We start from the raw sequence: 24,297 nt of genomic DNA, 5'->3' as shown, positions 1-24,297 counted from the left end.
ATCTAATCAAGTGTACTGAGTCACTAAGTCATAAAAAGGAATGCCTAGGAAAGGCTCTCATAACTCCTGACTGCATTTACTTTATAGTCATTTCCATTATTTGAGAAGAAGGAGCAACCTCTTACCTGGCAGCTTCTCTTTTTATCTAGATTTTCACTTTTTAATGGAGTGAAGCAGTTCTAGTAATATGGAGCATCAGAAAGGGGGTTCTAATGAACTGACTTGAGTGACAACGTGCTACCAGACATAAATGGCACATGTATACCCTAAGAATTTGGAACAGTCTGCTGTAATATGGCTAGGCTTCTATTATTATTAAGAATTATTATTATTAAAAAATTATAATAAGTCTGGGAATGCAGTGGAAAATATGCTATTTCTTAAACATCAAAGGATAGCAGATTTCCTGTTTAAAAATAACTGAATAAAGTACCAGAAATTAAGGTCACTCAAAAAAGAAAAAAAACAAACAAAACATGAGTACTGTTGCCTCCACTAATATGTAGTGACCACAATGTGTCAAAGAGAGTATAGCAGTAAAGTGAGCATATTGTACTACTTCCCTATAGTGTTTTCCAGCAGTTTGCTGCTTGAGGACTTTCAGAGCCAGAGAAAACATGGATCTATTTAATTACCTAATTTATTTTTTTTCTTTCATTAATTTGTTTTTGAATCTATGTAATTGTGCCCTTTAGAATGGAACTATATGCTTTGAAGTTTTACTTGGCGTACAGGTAAATTTACTGTTTAAAGTAGAATAGCAGACATCTTCAGAATCCTAAAGCTGAAGAAACTCTGCAGATGAAAATACCTTTTCAGTATTCTGTTACAGGTATTGGTGCCAATAAAATATGTGACAGTAGCAACTAATGTTAACATGAGATTACTGAATGTCTTATGGACACCTAATTAACTTTATTTAGAAAGAGATGAAGAATCTTTGGAAGGAGTGTATTTTCTTACACCAAAAAGTGGTTTGAGTGACTCTCCTTATTTATTCCATAAAGTTCAGATAATGAGGAGATGGATATTTGCAGATGAGAGAAATTTTTTTATTAGTTAATTTACTAATGTTGTGCACTAGAGGTATTAAAACAAGCTAAAGGAATTAGACTGTAAGAGTAAACTATATTTATTATCTCTCCATAAAGGGAGTTCCATAATTTTGTGAGAAGGAAGTTCCTACCTGCAGTAGTGAATTTGTATGGAAATAATTCATCAGCTATCTCAATCACCCAGCAAAGCAACACAACATTTCCATTACTGTGTGATGGTTATCATGTGAGACCATCAGTAAATGACCATCCAGTCTTTGCTAGGTTGCTTATTATCACTGTAATTTTTTCTCTCTACCCAATGTGACGTACCTAGTACTGAGGGAGAGAATCCTGCTGAAGACTAAGGTCAAGCAGCAGGAATTAGGCAGCACACCAAGGAAAAGGATTGTACTCTGATTTCACAGAAGACTACTTGAGCTAAAAGGTTCTGCCTTTTTGGAAAGCACTCTACTGTGTGTGTTGATTTGAGACTGGGAAACAATCCTGTAAATGTCAACCTGTGAGCAGAAGATGATTGCACACCATATAACAGCTCGTGTTCCTTAAGTTATTCTGATGTACCTACCATGACAGACTAACTATAGCTTGATGTTCAAGAACTTGGGTATCATCAGAACAAAATGTATATACACTGGGCAACAGAGTGTGTTTGGGATTAACAGATTTGTTACAGCATTCATAGTGATGAAGGACTATTAGTGCCTTCACATTGATCAAATGGAAAAGTACCTGTTTTTCAGTACCACAGGTCAGGAGGACCCTCAATGTGTGTATGTTCTGCTATTAGTCACTGATATCACCTTAGCTGCACTTATATTTATGAAGGTTTTTTGGAGGAGACAGAACTCTTGCCTGTGATTTGCATGTGCATTGTCTATAAAGACGCTTGTCTTGCAAGTCAATGAGAGAGAAAGTAATACTGAATCTATATTGTGTAGAGAATAAAGAAGGGTTGTAAGTGTGCACTGGGGATTGTCATGGTTTTCAGGTTGCAGCCTCAGTAATAAAATGTAATAAAAATGAGGAATAGCTAGAAGGTGGTAATGTTCTAGCTTACATAATAAGTAAAAATATACTTTAATACAAAGTTCTTAAAGGAGATAACAGACCTTTTTAGAGCCTTACTTTTGTCCATGCTATATCTTCTGCAACACCACACAGTAAGTGCCTACTAGGAATAATGGCTTTTGTAGAAAGTGTGTCACTGAAATCATCAAACCTTGGATCTAGTATTAAACCCTCTCTTCTTTCACTTTTCTGTAAAGACCTCTTTTGCAGAGTGAACTCTTCCACGTGGAGAAATGATAGCTGGATGTTCCCAGGGGATAATTTTGTGGGAAAGATTGCAGTTGTGGTCAGACTGGGCTGACTTCATGGTCGTTTGGGGGAAGTGGCAAGATGTTCTAGTGGAGTTCTGGACTTGAGTGATATATTTGCTCCGGGAGTCCTGCCCTGTTGGAGCACAGCAGTGGGTTACCAAGGGTTTGAGTTGCAGAGAAGTGCTTCATGGGAAAGACAAGATCAATGTATACTATTGCAAAGCTCTACTGAGAGCGTACACTGGGGCTGCCCTGTGCCAGACACAGCCAGTTCCACCTGAATCCAACTCACCCACCGCAGGGCATATCTGAGCCCAACCCTGCAGCAGAGGTGATGGTGCCTCTGTGAAAACGTGTGTGAGAAAGGAGAGAACATGCCAAGGGAATTTGGTGGCCTTCTATGACGGGGCTGCAAAAGTGATGGACAGGGGTGGAGCAGTTGACGTCATCTACCTGGACTTGTGCAAAGCGTTTGACACTGTCCCACACAACATCCTTGTCTCTAAATTGGAGAGACATCAATTTGATAGGTGGACCACTTGGTGGATAAAGAACTGGCTGGATGGTCGCACTCAAAGAGTTGTGGTCAACGGTTCAATGTCCGGCTGGAGATCAGTAACGAGTGGTGTCCCTCAGGGATCGGTGTTGGGACCGGTCTTGTTTAATATCTTTGTCGGTGACATGGACAGTGGGATTGAGTGTGCCCTCAGCAAGTTTGCCAATGACAACAAGCTGTGTGGTTCTGTTGATACGCTAGAGGGAAGGAATGCCATTCAGAGGGACCTTGACACACTTGTGAGGTGGGCTAATGCCAACCTCATGAAGTTTAACCATGACAAGTGCAAGGTCCTACACCTGGGTGGGAGCAATCCCAGGCACAGCTACAGGTTGGGCAAAAAGGAAATTCATGGTAGTCCTGCAGAGAAGGACTTGGGGGTGTTAGTCAATGAGAAAATGAACATGCGCCAGCAGTGTGCACTCACAGCCCAGAAAGCCAAACGTATCCTGGGCTGCATCAAAAGGAGTGTGACCAGCAGGTCAAAGGAGGTGATCCTGCCCCTCTACTCTGCTCTCATGAGACCTCACTTGCAGTATTGTGTGCAGTTCTGGTGTCCTCAACATAGAAAGGACATGGAACTGTTAGAACAAGTCCAGAGGAGGGCCACGAGGATGATCAGGGGACTGGAGCACCTCCTGTATGAAGACAGGCTGAGAAAGTTGGGGCTGTTCAGCCTGGAGAAGAGAAGGCTGTGTGGAGACCTCATAGCAGCCTTCCAGTATCTCAAGAGGGCCTATAGGGATGCTGGGGAGGGACTATTCCTTAGGGACTGTAGTGATAGGACAAGGGGTAACAGGTTAAAACTTAAACAGCAGAGGTTTAGACTGGATATAAGGAAGAAATTCTTTACTGTGAGGGTGGTGAGGCACTGGAATGGGTTGCCCAGAGAGGTTGTGAATGCTCCATCCCTGGCAGTGTTCAGGACCAGGTTGGATGAAGCCTTGGGTGATATGGTTTAGTGTGAGGTGTCCCTGCCCATGGCAGGGGGGTTGGAACTAGATGATCTTGAGGTCCTTTCCAATCCTACCTATTCTATGATTCTATGAAGAAGGACTGACAAGTAGTAGCAGGAACGGAGGCAGAGGCAAAGGAGGTGCTCTGCGGTTGATCAAATGTTCATGAAGGACTGCAGCCCACAGAGAACCCCTGCTGGCACTGGGGAAGAGTAGAAAGGAAGAGTCAGCAAAGAGAAGCTGTTACATACATACTGTAAATAGCTTCCAAGGCCACCTTGCGCTGCCTCACTGCAGGGACTCGGTGTAACCTGAGGTGATAGCTGGGAGGAGAGAAGTTGGGAGTGAACATGAGCTGGAGAGAAAACGTGTTTTCCTGAAGTGTTTTAATGTTTGCATTTTTAATGTATGCTTCTGTTTCCTAGTGGCCGAGTCACTAAATAGATATTTTGAATAATTGGCAGTAAATTAAATCCATTTTCCCAGGTTGAGTCTGTTTTGCGTACAGGAGTAGCTGGTAAAAGATCTCCCTGTCTTTGACACATGAGCTCTCTCATTCCTGTTCTTCCCATGTTTTCTGTACCTCACCCTCATTCTGGGTAGGGGGAGTTTGGCTGCTAGCCAGAGTCAACCCACCTTAGAAACTTGGAAGCAATTCAGTCTCTGCCCAGGGTTTAATCAGGCTTACCAGCAAGCAAAGGACCAAGATTATATGAACATGTCTGGCCAGCTCTGCATTTGAGGTGTGTCTGAGATCTGAAAACCATGCTAGTGTAATCTACCACTGTCTTGGGTTCAGTAGTAGCTGTCATTTTCCTCTCTCTTAGTAGCTGGTGCAGACTTTCGGCCTGGGAACAGCACTGATAACAGCAACGTTTGTAGTTGCTGCTCAGTAATGTTTAATCTGACTAAGGACTTTCTGATTCTCATGCCCTGCTAGGGAGGAGGGGAAGCCAGGAGAAAGTAGAGACAGGACACCTGACCCAAACTAGCTGAAGAGGTATTCAGTACCACAGCATGTCATGCCTGGTATATAAACTGGGGGCAGCTACCTGGGATGGTTAGATCACTGCGGGGGTTGGGCTGGGTATCGGTCAGCAAGTGGTGAGCGGTTGTATTCTCTTCCCTTGTTATTTCCCGTATCATTATTATTGTTGGTGGTAGCAGCAGTGGTTTGTGTTACACCTTAGTTACTGAACTGTTCTTATCTCAACCCATGGGAGTTACATTCTTTTGATTTTCCTCCGCATCCCTCTGGGAGCATGGGGAGGAAGTGGGGAAGTAAGAGAGAGGCTGTGTGGTTCTGGTTTACCAGCTGAGCTTAAACCACAACAACCACCACTGAGCTGCAGGTAGAGGAAAGTTTAAGGATGCTGAAAATTTGCCTGAAGATAAAATATCCTGCATCTGCCTGACATAATGACAGACTGGGCAGTTTGCAGTCTTACATGGCTGGAAGCTTTACCCTCAGCTCCTTCTTGAAAGGCTCAATACTTGATTGCAGTGGGATAGCAAGGTATAACATAGCTAGGCCATTTACGGACATACTCTCAGGTGCAACCTTGGTAACAGTATAGTTTAGATAGATTTCTTTACTCTGTGCACAAGGTTGATTTACATGCAAAGGAACTCTTAGTGTGGGGAATATTGTAGAGAAGAACGTGTATAGGAGACAATTTAAAATATTTATTCTATATTCTTAGTTTGCTTTTAAGAGTAATGCTTGTTGTTTTTATAGTTTTGTAAATAACCTTTAGATGTTTTTTTCTTCCATAAAATAAAACTTCAAAAATGGGATTCATTACTTTTTTAACTATTGGAAATGAAAGTATTCTTGAATATCTCCAGTATCTGATTACTTTCATTAGTCAAAGAAAAACTTTTTATGTCACATTTTTATAAGCTTAACCATTTGCTTTGCAGCAATGGCTATGATTTTATACCCAAGCAATCTAAGCCCAGGGAGACTATAGCTCCAGGCAATAAAGTCTAGATCTAATAGTTCGAGATTGGGAGATTTGGTACACTGAGATTATACAGTTGTGTGCATATTTTTTAATGGTATGATAGCAGTTTGGTTTTACATACTTGCACAGGATTAGCGAAGACTAATGATTGATTTATGGTTTTCAGACTACTTATAGATACATATGGGGTGAACAAGTATGGCTTTGGGGGACTCCTGTTTAAACTTGAAATTGCTTTGATTCATCATTCATTTACACAGTAAAAGTTGTTACTGTTCTTTGTAAGATGAGATGTTACAGATATTTCCCCAAATTCTGTCGTGTATAACTGTTTTGTCCTGGGAAGCTGTTATCCCAATATATCTACTTCTTTTAAGATTAAAGGGTTTGAATCAGGCAGGACTGTTGCAAATTGAGTTTAAAATTCTCATGGCAAACTTTGTTTTACAAAAAACTAAATTCAAATTAGGGGAAAAATGGAAAATTTAAAATTGTTCAGAAGGAAGTAACTGAAGAAGTATTTTTACATTCTTGTAATTTAAAACTGTTGCCAATTAGCACTTCATCATTAATGAACTGGGACAGGGGGGTGGAAATCAATGCAAGTACTGCCAGTTCAGTGACTTGGCATCATCTTCATAGAAAGGATCTGTTGAAGAATTATGCCACATTAATTTTTAGTGGATCTTTTTCCAAATAATGTAATTGCTCTTCAGCTTTCTGTATTATTTATTTCTTTTCCTTTATTATCTTTTAAAATAAGCATCATCAATATCAGTTTGAAATTTTCTGGCTTGTCCAAGAAAAAGCAGGAACTTCCTAATGTATTCTCAAAACAAAATAATTACATCCTGATGATAAAAACAGCTGTGATGTAGCTTTTCAAAAGTACCTTGAATGTTCTGAAATGTACTTCATCATGGATAGCTAAAATGATCAGTCATACTGAACTTTTTGAAGTGTGCTCTCTGAGAAATGTCAGTGTATAGTTAAATTATGTATTTGCATGCAATGTGTATAGTTAAATTACACCTCAGAAACAGATGCCTAACAAGAAATTTCTATCAGACACAACTTCATTTTAAATGTTTAGTTATTAGTTTGATCATAGTAGCTTGGTAATAGAGTCAGATAATCTGGGATCTTCAAGCAAGCTTGTGGTGTAAGGAAGTTAATTTGTGTCCACCTGCCAAAGATACTGTCTTAACAGTTCTGACTATGTGTTTTAAAGGAGCAGATGGCCCCTGTGAAGGGAAGGCTAGTTTTGTGTTTGTGTTGGCTTATGGAGCAAAACCAACCAACAACAAAATAAACCACCACACTGAACTGTCTGAAATTATCTTGCAGGATCTGAAGGCACCCTTACATCCTGGCCTTCTGGGAAGCTTTTTGTTTCCCTGTGGTTGAGCTACACTGCTGAGAAAAAAAAAAACAGTTTGCTACTTGGACTGGTTTCGTGTAACTGGAGCAGAGGTGCATCTGTTATTCCAACAGAGTTAGTTCTCATCTGGTGAGCAATGGAAAAGTTTATGCTGCCACACTTGAATGCATTTTTAAATACCTTTTAGAGGGGAAAGAAGTCCCACAAAAACAGTCTACTGCCATCAACACAGATGATTTCCTATACAGTGGAGTAGTTGGATAGCTGGTGCTTGACACACTTCCACATCCCTCTCACACATACAGACACAGAAAGAAACAGAGAAAGGATGAAGAGATGCTTGGACAGCCAAGGGGAAGCAAGCATAGGCTATGCTTAAAAGGTCTGCAAATGGACAAACCACAGTTCTGTGATTCTTGTTCTATTTCTTCTATGGCTTTATAATCGGCTTGAATTTCCACATCCATCTTTTATGAAACAATTTGTAAAGAAGCAGTGTTTGCTCATGCTGAATGGGGAAAAATGTGTAGAATGTCTCTTAAAATATCACTGTAAATGGAAGTTTCTTCTGGAATAGAGAAGTTGTGTGACACAAGGAGAAAAAATGTTTCTGATGGGAAGAACTAATCTGTGTAGCATTTAACTGTAGCTGGTATGGATTTTGGTGCAGTTTTGTTTGGCATAGGATAATTTCAGTGTTCTAAATCTGACTTTCTCTTTTTATCTGTAAGGATTTTTGAGACAACATATTATCATTGCTGTAGTTGGGAAAACGTTTGAAAAAATCTATACTGAAATCAATAGCCAGACACTTTGTGTTTTCTGTTTTGTAGGTAGTGGCACTACAATTGTGCCTCCAAAGAGAATGTACACAGTGAGTCTTCCTCCGGAGGGTTACGTTGCAGATATTCCAGATGCCGCTAGAATTTCAGCTTCTGAAACCCCAGAGAGTAGTGCTGACTCAACAGGTAAGTGTGTATGGTTGTTACTATGATGAATTTTTCTCAAGTGAAGCTTCTTAACAACTCTTATCAAGTAGACCCAAATTGCAACAATTTAAACTGTTGCTGCCAGTGGGTGTCACTCTTTTGCAACATAAGCAAAATGAGGATGTACATCCCTATGGGTTGGTTTCCATTGTTAGAGTCTGAAGACCAGATTCCTCACTTGATTATAGCCATACAGTCACTCAGCTTACTGAAGCTACATAAAGTTTAACTGAGGACAAAGTCTTCAACTCCTCCAACTGAAGTGCCCCATGTATATCCATATTATGCCTGCCTACAGCCTTATTACTTTTAAGAGTGAATGTTAGATAAAGTTATTCTAATTAGCCTTACTTCTGATGTTCTGAGGAATTGGGCAAAGTCTTAACAACAACCTTCCAAATTTACCTCTCAAATTAGGTCAGGCATTTGCGTGACTGGAGTTGATGAGTGGAGGTTCCAGTCCTTTAGCATTGACAAGCTTTCTGATGAGAAACTGTGACCAGGTAACTTCAGAACCAGTGTTTAGTGTTGTCAAAAGATACAAGAGAAGCAGTGCAGGATCTGTAAAGAAGTGGACTCTAAGTTGGCATCAATTAAAAACATGGCTTTCTGAATGATGTTGCTAGAATTAAATGGATTCTGTCTGTCTTAGAAGGAAGTCCTAAGTTTAGATAAGACAATTTAGTTTCTCCAATTGTGATGCTGCTGTGGATGTATGTTTGTCAAAAATCACTGTCATTTGCTGCTAAGGGCAGTCTACAGCCAACAAAATATCCAGGTGGGCTTGATGAAGTAAAATGCTTGATACATAGTGTTTATTGAACTACTATATCTGCTTCGGCCTGGAGACTGCCTAACTATAAGGAAAATCAGAGATACAACCTGCAGGTACAGAAAGGCAAATGCTCCTTGCATTTGAAAGCAGTACCCACAAGGGCGAATTACTGGCTTGGAAATTGGGTCTGCACTCTATTCTGAGCTCCATTCCGAACCTGAGTACATGCGGAACTATCAAAGTAGCCTAAGAGACTGAAACAAAGCACAGCATGGCTGATGGCATATCAAAAATGTTCTTTCTTGATGTGAAATGGTTTAAAGATGGTTTTTAGAATGGGTGAGAAGTAACTTCATCAGAACAACATAATAGTGGGTCTTGATACTGTTGGGATTATGGATAGGAAGCTGTTCTAAAGCACAGCTTCCAGGTTGTACTTTTCTCTTTATATTAGATAGGATTCGTATTCAGAATCCAGAGCCTGTTTCAATACTGTCTATAAATTTTTTGAATTACATAGTTCTCTTTGGACAGTTCGTTGGGTTTCTGTTTCCCAGCACAGAAATCAGTTCCAGCTGCTTATTCTGATAATGAAGCACCTTTTCTTTCCATGCCATATAATCTCTGTTTATTCTTTGATATGATCTCCTTTCAGATATTAGAGGGATACTCTCCTTCTTCTGTATTATGCTAATAAAACTAAATGAAGTCTCATAATGCTTTGTAGTTAAATAGACCTGTAACATTCACTTTTGTACAGGGGGGACTTAAGTGACTTCTAAATAAAGCATTAGAACACAAGCCTCTGAACACTGCTGCAAAGGAGTTATATCCTTATTAAGGTATCAGTCCAGAAGTTCTGTGAGAAGTTTACACAGCTGCTGTTGAAAATCTGTGAATAAATCCATATGTGGTGCATATTAGATGTTGTTGCGTAGCAGAAAAATAGAATAGAATTCAGGATTGTGTTATATTGTCCCTTTTTAAGGTCATATAAATATTTGGGTTTACAATGGATAGATTATTGAACAGTGACGTGACTTGCTCATTTTGTAGATTTAATATTTTCCTCTAGCATTTCAAAACGAACTTAACTTATGATAGCAGTAAGTACTGCTCTGGTGTTGCTTGGTGACAATATTGACTGTTGGATGGTGATCTCTCTTAGCTGATCCTAGTCTCAGTATTCAGGAAGAATAGGTTTTGAACTTCAGCCACTTTAACAGTTAACAAATGCATCTAGAATTTTGGGAGACTTGTGTTTGTTTGTTTTGTTACTTGACTTTACAATATATCACGGAATCCAGAAAAATTAAGTTCTAAGTGATCTCTGGAGGTTTTTAATTTGTTTTCTTTACAAGGTGGGTTTGACTGTAAATGTCATTTTTGCCAGGTATTTTTCCTAATTTGATCCTAAAAAAACCCACATATGGAGATTTTTCTTACATGCCCTTTTCCATTTGCTCTAGTGTTTCACTACCCTTTAATGCTAGATTGTTCTTGCTGCAGCTTAAGGCCTTTATTATTTATTCTGCTTAAAAATGGATTAAAGAATTGAAGATCTGTGCTAATCCTGCAAGGCTGAGGGACATGGTTAAGTTTACTTGTGTTTATGTCTCAAATACATAAAATCTATTGCAGGACAAAGGCTGTGATTTCAGGCAGTGCTCATAAAACACTAAAGGAATAGTTCAAGCAACCACACTGTGGATTGCTTAGTTTGCGTGTCACCTAGATTTAGCTGTATATCCCTTAGATCTTTTTTTGAAAGGATAAAAAAAAAAAAAAACCCAATGGGAGCTTTTGACAGTGAAGAAAAAAGAGGAAGTCTGCATGTCTGTATGCATGAACATTCTATGTATTCTGCTTCATTTAGAAGTGCCACAGGTGTTCCCAAAGAAGCAGCTCCATAAGGCAGAAATGCAGATCTAGTGCTGCATTGTTTTACTCCTACTGCTGTCTACATGACATATTTTGAAGGTTAAGAGGCTGTCTTCTGTTGTGTTTCGTAAAAATGGAGCGTGTTGTATATACAGGTAGTAAAAGGCTGCCTTGTTAGCCTTTTCTTGTCTTTGGACCTAGAAATAGGGCAAATGAATTCTGAGGAAATTCAGAAAAATGAAAACCTGATTCAGAAAATAATTTCGTTGTTATCAGACCTGTCTAATAAAAATAATCTGATCACATTTTGGGATTAACATTTTTCTGGTGTAATTTTTTTATGTATCAGTGGGATTTGTTAAGCCTTTTCAGTAAATCAGGAAAAGAAAATCCATGTCTATCTGAATTAGTATGACAAGATTATCAAGAAGAATAGATGTGCCATTGCTGATAGTTCATTTTATAAAAGTAATCTGAGGAAGAATTAAATATTCTGTCACTAGACTATGAATTTAAACATCAGCTGTTTTTTGAGTTATTTAGAAGTTGAAGTTAATTAAAATTATAACTTAAAATAATTTCTTGTCAGCTCTAAAATATGTCTGGGCTTCTCCATTATTATTTTTCTTTAAATTAATTGATACATTACAGTTGATACTGTCAGGATGCAATTAATTTTGCCCAGACCATCTTCTGAACAGGAGAAAAAAAAAAAAAGGCAAAGCTGGTCTCTGAACATTTCAGTTCAGTGTGTCTTTCTCCATCTGTCTCTGCATGTTGTTTTTAGCACTTCAAATAATTTTTCAAGTACTTTTAAATACTTTTTTTCTGTTGCATCAAATAAATTGTGACCAATTATGCTGTCAACATTATGCAGCCCCTTTGCAACACATGCGTAAATGACTAATGGCACTGGGGCTTCAAGTCTTGTGAAGGGTCTTGGCTTCCTTGTGTAATTCTCATAAATTTCCCAAAGGTGGCTGGAATAAAGCTGCTTTTTGAGGTTTGTTTTCTTCGCATAAGCAGGTGATTGATGATCCTATAGTAATGAGAAAAATCTTAAGATTGCCTTGTCTTTCAAGAAAATAATAAAAATTAAATTTATCCAACATTCGTAAAATAATAAATTAGACTTAAGTTTCTAATTATTTAAAGCTCCCTTGCCTGTTTTGGAGGAATCGAGTCATTAAGATGGTGTGATCATGTCAGCCTTCTGTCGATTGAATTGGGTAACAGGAGTTAAACAGTCGAGGGAAGAAATAATGCAGTTAATTTCTTTTGGGTTTCAAATGATTTTCATATTGACTTTGGTACCTGTTAATGCATTGATAATTTCCTTTTAGCAATAGACTTTATACTTTTGACAAGGGCATTAAAAATGTATAATGTTCAAGGTACAGGGAAGTTATCATCTGTCAAATTCTGGTCATGAACTCAATATCCCCATAGCCTAAAGCTCTTAAATCAGAGATCAAAATGAATTTATTTTTATTATCTATTTATTGAGAAATATTTCTTCAGAAGTCACTTAGAGATACACCATCATCTTTAAAAAGGCACTCTATATGAAAGGATAATCCAAGAAACATTACATGTTCCTTAACTTACTAGGAAGCTGTAGCTTAGTTTTGTTTTGGAGTTTCAGTGTAAGCAAATGAATTTAGATTGTAGAGTTCTTGTTTCTTATTTTAATATAAGCAAACAATAGAAAATACTGTATCTTGCATTAAAATATGAAAGCTAAAATTGTAACCATATTCCTTCTAAAAGATAAACTGTTTCGTGTTTTTTTCCTTCAGCAATATTTCTTCTTGGATACTTTAAACTATGATCATAGAATATAACATATAAAATTGTTTTATTTGTGCACAAAACAGTGTGCTAAATTATAATTTCTCTCTCAATGCTTTAATATTAAATTAATATTTTTATGTAGTCACAAAGTAGTATTTGTTGGGTTTAGATACATGACAGAGCAAATTGCTGACCCAAAGACTATGGAAAATAAAAAGACTATATGCACACAGGAGTTTAGAAATATGTAGTAGCTGAGGGCACCTGAAGAATAGATAAAGGGAATTAAAGAAAAAAGTGTTCTTAGGCTGTTTTTTTTAATTTTTAATTTCATAACCCAGTCTTTTTGTACTTGTCAACTCTCACTTCTTCCTTCATATGTTTGAACCTCAGTACAGTATTCATCTGATAATATCATGTTGTTACTATCTTGATGATAACCCACCCAGTTTTGGTTAAACCCTTTATATAGACAAGGAGCAAGACCTAACTGGCTTTCTCCTGCGTGCTAATGGATACATTATGAGAGTTTTAGGTACATGTAAGAGTCCAGCCTGGATGCCCCATTCCCGTGCTGGGAAGATGTCAAGTTAGAGAAGTAAAAGCAAGCAACCCGTTTGTTTCCTACCTTTTGGCAGCTGGCAAGCATGAAATACTGTGGAAGGCGGTGCTTCTGTGGGACAGTTCCTCACCTAGTTAAATTTGCTTGTTCGCTTGAGGCAGTGCAGTTGTACATGATAGATGCATATGAGTCAGTTGTCACTGTAGCTGGCCTGTGGGCTGTTACTTTTATTTGTTTCTGTCAAGACAATACTGAAAAGAATCACTATTACTGCAGCAGGAGGTTCAAGGTGAGGGTTTGAATTTAGAGATTTCTCTCATTTACATACAAGTAAATAGAGTTATTCAAATGAGATGCATCCCAGGAAATTATTAGCCATGTTAGTGAAGAATTGTGACACTGGGGATTGGTCCTCAGCAGACCTCGTAAAAACTACTGCGTTTCTGGGGTTTGGTTCTGCTGGCAAAAATGTTTGGACTTCCTGATCAGCTAAAGATAAATTTGGTTAAGGCATAATCAGGTAGTCTCTTACCTTGCTCTGCAGTGCCTTGATTCAACAAAGTTTTAAGGCAGCCATTTTAGGAAGACAATGCTTAAGCCTGTGTTTGTTGTTAAGGAGATGCTAGTATGAATCGTGTTGACTCCTTACATTCTTGGCAAGTGATTGAGAATGTGCTGCATTACAGAATTGATATACTCACCACACCAGGGGAACAGTATGTTTTAAGCAGCTAAGGCTGGCAGTAAACCTTTTCGGCTGGTAAGTAGCACCAGTTATATAACTCAAGCATTATTTATCTTTTTGTAGCCTTCAAACCAGAGGGATCATCAGACCATATAATTTATTCTTCTGTACTTCTAGAGAGGTCTTGCCCCATATGAAGCTCAGCAGTTTGTGTTTGAAATGGAGAAAGAAACATAGAATGGTTTGCAACCTTTAAGATGATCTAGTTCCAACCTCCCTGCTCTGAGCTGGGACACCTCCCACTACCATGCACATTTCAAAGATGTCACAGAGGCTCTGATACTTTCTGGTAATTTGTTCTAGTAGTTAATTTGCCTCCCTATGGTGCTTTTGGTTTGGGGGTTGTTTGGTTGTTTTTTGGGGGTTTTTGGGGGGTGGAGGGTAATAGTTTAAAAATTCCTTTTTTTCTGCCTTCCTCCATTTGAGGTAAGAGCCTTTGTTAAGCAGTATTTTCTTCCCACAAAGCAACACAGTAATCAAGTCACCATCATTTTTTCTGACTAGATAAGCAGATTCACTTGTGTATTGCTCGAAGATATTTACTTCAATCCTCAAGTCACTTTTGTAGCTCTTTTATGTATATCCCTTTTCAAAGCATTCTTTTAATAATATAAACTCCAGTACTGCATGTAGTATTTGGTTTCAAGAAGGACCATGTGTTGAAAAAAACAGACAAATTAAGGGAACTGTGTCAATTTTCGGATAAGAATTCTGCATTTACAAAAAAAAAAAAGCAATAAAGTTTTTTTGGTCCAGTTTTATTCCACTGGAAAAAAATAAAAGATAAAAATCACATATAATTTAAGACTTCATTAAGTATGCCTGAATAATGAAAGGTGTTAAATAATCATCTCAAAGTAATGAGATGCTGAAGTACAGCTCTTAACTTATTATAATAGTGCTTTGCAACACAGATGCACCAGATCATATTTCAAATGATAGCATCAAGAAGTTAATGTGAGCTGCAGATGTCCAGATTTTTCTTACAACTTGCTAAAAAAAAAAAACTTCCTGTCCAACATTCAACTTCTTTTGAAACTATTACTGTAATGTTTGCTTTGCTCTCCTCCTTTCCTCAGACTTGTTGTCATATGTCTTTCCTTTTCTAGTAATTGGCCTTGCAGGTTGAAAACTTATCTTTAAAGGAGTTACCACTTTTACAAGCAGTTTTCAATAATTCAGCAAGGAAGAAGCAGCAATTATATGGGGTTTTGGCTATTTTGTATTTCTAAAGGTTAGGCTAAGTCTTTTTTATTTGTATTAATTAATTCATCTAGTTAATTTGGGATGTTCTGGTTTTAATTCTTTGCCAGTTTGGATGTCACTATTATAAAAGCAGTATCTTTGTGCATGATAAAAATACATATTATAGCTTTCTGTAATTCAGGTTTGTCCTTGTAGGAATTCACAAATTCACTGCCAGTTTGTGAATGGCAGGTTTTCCTGAGCTCCCAAAACTTCAGGCATTCTCTTGTGTATGTCATCCTCAGAAAGCAAGCTGTGGCAACAATGACACCTCTGTTAAGGCTGTTAATATAAGCCTTTCCATAATGTTGCTGGTGTTTATAGATTAATCGATAACTTGGAAGGGGAGATGTCTGTGAGGCTAAGCAACTTTCTCCTCAACAGCCAGTTCGTTTTTCTGCTTAAGTGTACTTGACATTTGGGAACCAGTCATAGCAAAAGATGCCACTACAAGTAGAGATGCTGGTAAAGAATTCTGTACTTGAGATGTTCTCTCCTTGAACACCCTTTCTGCAGACCTTGTACTTATTAATAGATGCAGTGGCATTCCTAAGAGATAAAACCACCGCAGGTTTCTTTCTGAAATTGAGCAAGATTAAATAAGCATTTTTATTTTCAGAGTTCAGATACAGTATTTAATCATTTGTTATCTCAGGCTTGATTTAAAAAAATATAGACCCACTAGTGCCCCCATTTACAGCAACTGTTATCACTTGACTTACATCATTGGAATCAAACGGCAAGGGTGAGAAAGACCTGATCAAATCAACTTATAATTAAATATTGCTCCGGAAAATTGTAAAATCTTGTTCTGTCTGAACTGGAGAAGGTTTCCTTTTGCAAATGACACCAAGGAATGAAATGTAAGCTTAAAAGGAAATGCTTGCTGATGTACCATGCTGCAAAAGCTAGCTGACTTCTTTTTTGGAAGCCTTTCTTTAGTGTACTGCATCTGATACAAACTATAAACATTTGAGGTAGGTGTAGCTTGAGCAGTCACTTACAGAAAATATCTGCAGACTACTGTATCCTGCAGCAGTGCTAAAAGCAATTTCAGTGATCTGTCAAGCAGCCAGCTAGAATCCAGTAATCACCTCTCTTGATTTCACAACAAACAAGTCTGAACCTCCTGAAGGTGACTGTGAAATTCACTGCTGCCCTCTGAGGGTTTTTAAACACAGGATTGGGCTATCAATTTCAACAGTAAATATGAATCGCTAGTTTAGGTTTACATACATTGTAGAAACCAGTCATTTCCAACTGACACTTTCTGTAACTATTTACTTCTCCTAAATGCCGATATATCCACAAGCATATGGGACTATTACAGAACTCATGCTTCATGGTATGGCCTGGGAGTTGTTTAACGTTGCTGAAGGCTTCAGTGGTTCTCGTGTTCTAACATTATGACGTTGGTAGGCACTCCACTAAAAAAAAAAAAAGGAAAAAGAAAAGTAAAGAAACCACCACAAAACCCAAAACACTTGTAGAAAATGTCTGTGGAAATGGAATGGCAAAGAATTCTGCCCCAGATTTTTAGTCCAAATTTATGTGTGATGTTAGAGAAGGCTGTAAATACTGAAAATGTATTAAGGAAAAAATAAAGTGTTTATTAATATGATACATTGGTAATGCTTTACTTTAGCCATCCATAGCTGTATAGTAATGCTTTATTAAAGATCTTTGATTTGTATTTCTATAACTAAACAAGTACACTTCTAGATGCTATAAGTATTAATTAACTTGCTGCATGCTTCTGAGAAAGCCGTGAATACTTGAGTAACAGAAATGTACCTTTGAAATGAGATTTCATTCCTATGCTTTACTGTAGTGCAGAAAACAACATACTTCTAATCCCGGTTTGTCTTTACATTTTAACATAGTAACAAGAATGCAAAATAGATGGCAGGTGTGTGTTTAAGCAGAGTCAGAACTCACCAAGAAGTGCATTTTTAATAAGACATGTTTACTCTGGCTGTTACCTTCACTTTCTTTGGTGGTTCTTGTCCTTTTCTCTTTGCTTCCTTTTCCACCAGTCAGCGCCTCAGACTGAATCTGGTTTTGTTTACATGTCCATAAATCTAAAAGTAATTTGATTGAAGTAGGTTCCACTGGTCAGGTGGTGGTACGTGAAGCAGGAGGAAAGGGAATTAAGGCCTTTTATCTCTGTTACATTATTTTTTCTTGCTTTTTGTTTCATTTTGAATTATAGTGACGAAAATGTTTTGGTTGAGCATCCCTTAATCTAGATGCGCCTCACAGAATGAAGAGGTGCTTGTGGCTTCCTGTTCTCTTCTTTCTTGACTGCATCACTTTAGCTTCCAGTATCATTTTTCTGTTCTTGCCCCCCACCCACTGAGTGCCTTCTCCCCTCTCATCTGGAGTGTGCTCCCCCTTCCTTCCTCCTTGCAGCTGTGTTGCAGGCTTCCCGTCGTCATAGTGACAGTAGGCAAAGGATCAGAAAGGGTAAGAAATAGAAAGCGATGCCAAGAACCACCTTAGATCCCTGCAAAAAGCCAGCACTGTTAAAATTACTGCCTCACTTGAGCAGACACCCAACACTTTGAATATCTGACACTGAGTACTTTCACGTCCTTATTTCATAACAAAAACATAATCAAGACCTAAGCCTTTGAACTTACATCATCATGGAGCAGCAAGGTAAGGCCAAGGGGGTGCTGGATTAAGGGGAAAGGCATGTCAGTAATCTTACAGTTTGGTCTCCAGCTGCTCAAAGCCTTCATCATTCTGTATCTCAGTTCACCACCTGTAAAAGATTTGTTTTGTAGGTCTTGGAGAGGTTTCTGATCACTATCAATAATACATGATATTTTCATTTTAGCTATCAATTTTATGGTTGATTGCATGTAAATTCATAACCTCCAGTGCTCTGCTATTGCCTATGAACATGTTGGTATGGAACCAAAGCAACATGTTGCTGTCCTGCATATCGAGACCCAAATTACCCACTGAGAGGTGACACATTTGTGAATTAATAAGCATGAGAATGTGACCCTGGCTCATCCTCTTGCAGTTAGGGCTTATGTCGCTCTTTGACAAGATTTGTTCCAATGCAATATTTTCAGGTCTCACATTCAAAAACAAAAGAAGGGTGCAAGGGAAGATGAAAGCTCTTCAAATGCAGCATTTCTATTGTTATCTATTGCCGTGCTGATTAAATACTCTGGACAATAAAAACAGAGTAGAAAGTTTGATTCTAACGTAAAGGCGTTTACAATCAGTATGGCTGATTAGAAATATGGACCAGGACAGTTAAGATAGCAGGAAAAAGAATGTATGGGGTGTAGTAGTAACTATGGTTTTGCAGGATTTTTTTTTCTAAAACAGTTTTATGTAAGTGTTTTGTATAAGATACAGAAAATGCTGCTGGTCTCATGTTGAAAGTCAGAATTGAGCCTACCCAGTGACTTCATGTTTTTGTTGTTCTGTTATAGCAGCTATTGTAATTTCTGGTTGTTTGCAGGTTTACAGCTACACGTTGATACAGTAGTGTGTCTCCATTCAGTCTCCTCTTGGGAAATTTCTTGTATCCTTTGTTATTGCACTCTGCAAAATTCAAGGTAGCAGTCTTCTGAAGTCTTGAACCTCTCTAGGCAACTGCAACCCATGCCAAGGATGCTTTGAATATCATCCTTTATCCATCTCCCTTTCCCAACACTTTTGCTAAATAATATTATTTGCTAGTTTCATGCTGTCTTCCTCCTATTTTATTGCTGCAAGTGGAAATTAGTTCATGACTGGAGTGTGCTTTGTTAGTAATTTGAACTGTATTTGGAGCTTCTGTATACTAGACTGATGCAGAGAAGTCCCTTATTTCATTGTAGAATCATGATTGCCCAGAATTACGATTTGCGTTGCACATGCAGTGCATCAGCCTCATTCACCCTTTCTTTTCCCACAGCAGTCTGTCCCACCCCCCAGAAGGCTGAAAAAAATGGAAGTTATGTTGCTATAGCAAAAGACAGAAATACCAGCATACACAAATTTATTGCTGTAATCTAGCCAAAATGCACTAGAGGCAATGTCAGTGCTTTTCAAGGATCCTCAGTTGCTATGAACTACATGTTCTTCTGGCTGACCAAAGCTACTGCAGTTTTTCTTATTGCTGCCAAAATTGTGTATTGTTTTGCTGCATCTATGTACCATTAGTTTCATCCCCCAGCTGCTTTGGCAATATACAATTACGCAAGTAGGCATTAGGGCAAAGGTACAGCCTCTCCTGATAAAGAGCAAATCACTTCCACAGCTGCATCTGTGATTCACAATACGAGATGATTTATATCCAGCCAATGATGTTCCTCCTCACAAACTCCTCTGCATGAAATCTGAGTGTTCTCAGACTCTCAGCTGTTCAACCAGCACAGCTGTACTGATGTGAATGAATCTGCTAGTTTACAGTAGCCGGCCAATGCCAACATCTGACACTTCCCTCCTTTTCTTTATGCAGACATTTTAAACAGTAGTCTTGCACCTCTAGTCTTGGCCTAGCTGGTCTAATGGCATATGTGAAATCATATCTCTTCTGCTGATTCTCCACTATTCCATAAGAACTGAGTTACCTTACTTTCTCAGAGCTGTTTATTTCAGGGTGGGTTGATGATACCTGGCAAGCACTTCCATACATCTCACCCTGAAAACACTGTATCTTGATACTGAGGGAGTAGGAGAGAACTCAGAACCAGTTTTACAGAACTTTTTTTGCTTCGTTAGGCTAATGGTACCAAATTTTCACCAATCTAATCTAATAAGCATGAATGAAAGGTTTAAATTGACATTTTACAAGGGATTATTTAAAAGCTGAATTCACAAATGCTAGGAGCATTGAGAGAATGCAACATAAACCTAATTCACTGGTAAGTTCAACTTTAAGGTGTGTAGAACAGGATGAAAAATGCCATGTGACCTGAAGTCCTGACTGCTAGAAAGAGATTCTTTCTACCAATTCAAATTCATTTAGTACATTAGTCTCAGTGGGTGATGTAGAACGAGGACCAAGGTGTGAATGTAACACTGAACTGAATATCACCATCCTAGCAGATAGCCGCAAAAAAATAAATGTATTTTGTTGATTTGCTTTTCACTGGCAAATAGAAATCGCACTGTCACAATGTCAGTTATAATATTAGATTAAAACCTTGTTATCATAACTTGAATAATAGACTAACTAGATTGAATATCTTAAGTATAATGGAACTGCAATGGTTGTAACACCTTAAAGAGAACCTAACAAACATTTAATAAAAAATACATCTTCATTACGGTGAGCCTAATTCTATTCATGCTTCGTTTTAAATAGTTTAAGGTAGTTGCTTATCTGTAGGGCTTAGGTTTGCAATATGATCACAGGCTGTTAAATTCTGGTTACATTTTTAGTATGCACTCCATTAGTGTATTAGCATTTCTTGAATATTTACAAATGGAAACATCTTTTCTTAGTCTCTCTAAAGATGAGGAGTTAGAAGCAAATACTCTTTGTTACATATATTTTTTTAACAAAGTGCTTTGTTATTCTGCTTATAAAATAAGATACAATTTCCAAGAATGACAAAGGTATGCAGCTGTTCAGTTGATATAAAAATTATTTGCTGTGAAACTTTATGAAAATTGACTATCATTAAATACGGGAGTTATGTCTGTAGTCACTCAGTATTCTAATAGAAGCAGCAAATAAAGTGAAAATATATCAAATAGTTCTTAGTGCCCAATATACTAAAAAGCCTTAGTTCTTCTTCTATATCTAACTAAAAAATTGAAGTTAATTTTCCATTAATTTTAAGTTCATTATTTATCTGGTTTCAACTTATTCCTTTGTGTCTTTATCTCTCAGCATTATCTGTACTGATGCTAACACAGTAAGCTCAAACATCTTTGTGTGCTATTTTAATAAACAGTTCTGTTGGGGTTAGAGACAAGGTAACTGAATTCAGTGTGCACCTTTTTTAAGACACTCCCCAGGGAGCTTGACTTTACTGAATGCTCAAATCAACACACTTTTCATATCACAAGCAATGTAAAATAGTAAAGATTGATGTGGAAGTCCAAATGTATAAAGACATGAGCAATAATATGCATATAAGAATGTGATTGATAGATCAGCACAAAGAGGCAGGGACTGTGGCAAACTGCAGGGCTGGTCTGCAGGTCTGTAACACTTCATACCCCGAACTGCTGCAATAGAACAAATCTTTGCAAGAACCTAATTTTATTGCACCTCTTCAGTGAAACTTACGAGAATACTCCTCTAAACTGCTCATTTAGAGTGACAAGAGGCATCTAGTGATATTATAACAAGTGAGGATAATAAAACCTTGCTACGATCAGGCTTACCATTTGGAGGAGCCTGTCTCTTTTTACATGCCCACAGAAAGGAAAGTGGGTATTATGGTAGCTTGTACATCTTGGTTAAATACCTTAGCTGAACTGTAGTATTTTTACTGAAAAGAACATAGTGTCTATGCTTCATGTTCTTCTGCCAGAGAAAAGGATTGATTGATTCTTTGCTCAGCACTTCTTTATTTGGTATATAGGTGAGCACTGTAGAGGAGAGAAATGTTAATTTGTGCTTGGTAGAACTCCTTAAGAAATAGAAATACATAGCCTTAGGATAGACAGGAAGACTTAAAGTAATAAGACAATGATACAGCTCTTCCTCTTTCAGCTCAGAATCCAGGTTTAATCTTCTTTTTTTCCACCTTTTCTCTTCCTTAAAATAAAGGAGATGCCAGATTTTCCTGGTGTCTCCTTTGTAGCACTTGCCAGTGGAAATCTCACATTTACCTCCATCACTACCTCACTCTTTCTTGAGCTTTTTGTGTTTAGTTTGGGCTTCCTTCTAACCCCTGTTTTCCCAATGCCCCTTTTGTCTTTTCTGCTCTTCAGTGCTTCTTTAACAACATTTGTCTATGATTGTTTTAAAGCATACAGGTGCCTGGTGAAGTACTTATAGTCCATTCTGAAATGCTGCTTAGCTGAACTTAGGTACTATAATCTTGAATATGTCATTGATGGGTGGACCCTTTAATGCCAAGTATTATACAGCTTTGGATGTGAATTGGTTTTTTTCCTCTGAAAAGGAAAAAGAATATATCAAGGAAGGATGAAAGATTATCATATATTATATGCAGTGGTTCCTTACTTCACATGTGTTACATATATGTTTATCTGTGTTTCTAATTTCAAGAAGATTGTAAGATATTTTAGTGAATGAAAAAACTGTTAAGTTGGATGTTTTTTTACATATCTCTAGAAATTGTAATGGTATTCAGCATCCACTAAGAATCAGAAATACTTGTTTTTGAAAATAGACATCACACTTTTAGTGCAAAACTGCATAGATTTGCATAGGGAATTTCAGCAAAAGCTTTAGAGATAGTGTTATAACTTTTGCACATATTCAGAAAAATAATCTAACTAAAAATGCAATGGTTATATTACTTGGAAGTGTTCTGTAGTGATCAACTGCAGTGCTGTACTTTCCACTCTCAGTCTAGCATTTTTGTTTGATTAAATACATTCATGATTAACTGCGTATTAAAGTGAAATGCCTCTAGCAGTTTTATTGCAAGCTGTATAAACTTTCATTGACTGTTTTTTTTAATCTATTGACTATCTGTTAGTTCACATGGATTTACAAGGGGTTTATACATCCTTTTTTTTATACCTTCTTTTTTAATGGCAGTAATTCCATACACTTAAACTTGCTTGTAGTGAAATACTTATTTTAAAAGCCAAGTAAATGGAAAGCCCTGAATTATTCTGAGCAGTTTGTGGTCTATTTTCTGGTGAACTTCTGCCAGCTTTTTGTATCACTGTACTTGTTAGTACAGTAGAAGTTCTCTCGACCTGCTACAGTATAAGGCAACAGAAGTTAATGTTCTATTGTGTCCTGGTTACCATGTATCTCATATAGAGAATGAATGAGGAGTAAGATTCAGGCTGCAGTCTCCCATTATGTTGCTCAGCTGGAGAAGTAGCCAGCACCACAGAGCTGGGCACATCCTCCATCCAGGTGGCCCCTATTCCCAGTACTGCTTTTACAGAGATCAGGGCTCTTGGCCTGTATCTCTAGAATCACAGACCCAAGGGTTGGAAGGGACCTCGAAAGATCATCTAGTCCAACCCCCCTGCAAGAGCAGGGAAACCTAGAGTACATCACACAGGAACTTGTCCAGGTGGCCCTTGAATATCTCCAATGTAGGAGACTCCACAACCCCCTGGGCAACCTGTTCCAGTGCTCTGTCACTCTTACAGTAAATAAGTTCTTCCTGATGTTCACATGGAACCTCCTATGCTCCAGTTTACACCCATTGCCCCTTGTCCTATCACTGGATATCACTGAAAAAAAGCCTAGCTCCATCATCCTGACACCCACCCTTTACATATTTGTAAACCCTGATGAGGTCACCCCTCAGTCTCCTCTTCTCCAAGCTAAAGAGACACAGCTCCCTCAGCCTCTCCTCATAAGGGAGGTGTTCCACTCCCTTCATCATCTTTGTGGCTCTGTGCTGGACTCTTTCAAGCAATTCCCTGTCCTTCTTGAACTGAGGGGCCCAGAACTGGACGCAATATTCCAGATGCGGCCTCACCAAGCAGAGTAGAGGGGGAGGAGAACTTCTCTTGCCCTACTAACCACACCCTTTCTAATGCACCCTAGGATGCCATTTGCCTTCTTGGCCACAAGGGCACATTGCTGGCTCATGGTTATCCTCCTATCCACCAGGACTCCCAGGCCCCTTTTCCCTTCACTCCTTTCCAGCAGGTCAACCCCCAACCTGTACTGCTACATGGGGTTGTTCTTCCCCAGATGCAAGACTCTACACTTGCCCTTGTTGAATTTCATCAAGTTTCTCCCTGCCCAACTCTCCAGCCTGTCCAGGTCTCACTGAATGGCAACACACCCTTCTGGTGTGTCAGCCCCTCCTCCCAATTTAGTGTCATCAGCGAACTTGCTGAGGGTACACTCAGTTCCCTCATCCAGGTCGTTGATGAAAATATTAAACAGCACTGGTCCCAGCACCAACCCCTGAGGGACTCCACTAGTCACAAACC

The 24,297-nt window shown here is 38.3% G+C and overlaps 1 protein-coding gene across 4 annotated transcripts in view; it reads left to right on the top strand.

The window, feature by feature from the left end:
- Positions 1 to 24,297, top strand: part of ERICH1 (glutamate rich 1) — a 99,771-nt gene that overhangs the window by 27,466 nt on the left and 48,008 nt on the right. For all 4 annotated transcript variants that reach the window (XR_004549502.1, XR_004549501.1, XR_004549500.1 and 1 more), the window contains exon 3: positions 8,071 to 8,205. Coding sequence is in view for 1 of the 4 variants with exons in the window: in XM_034061127.1 (XP_033917018.1) it covers positions 8,071 to 8,205 (135 nt within the window). In the remaining 3 variants the exon portion in view is untranslated. The remainder of the gene's footprint in view (positions 1 to 8,070; positions 8,206 to 24,297) is intronic.

The sequence above is a fragment of the Melopsittacus undulatus genome, chromosome 3 (assembly GCF_012275295.1).
Source record: "Melopsittacus undulatus isolate bMelUnd1 chromosome 3, bMelUnd1.mat.Z, whole genome shotgun sequence".
NCBI classification, from domain to species: Eukaryota; Metazoa; Chordata; class Aves; order Psittaciformes; family Psittaculidae; genus Melopsittacus; species Melopsittacus undulatus.
This window is presented reverse-complemented; position numbering and strand designations above follow the sequence as displayed.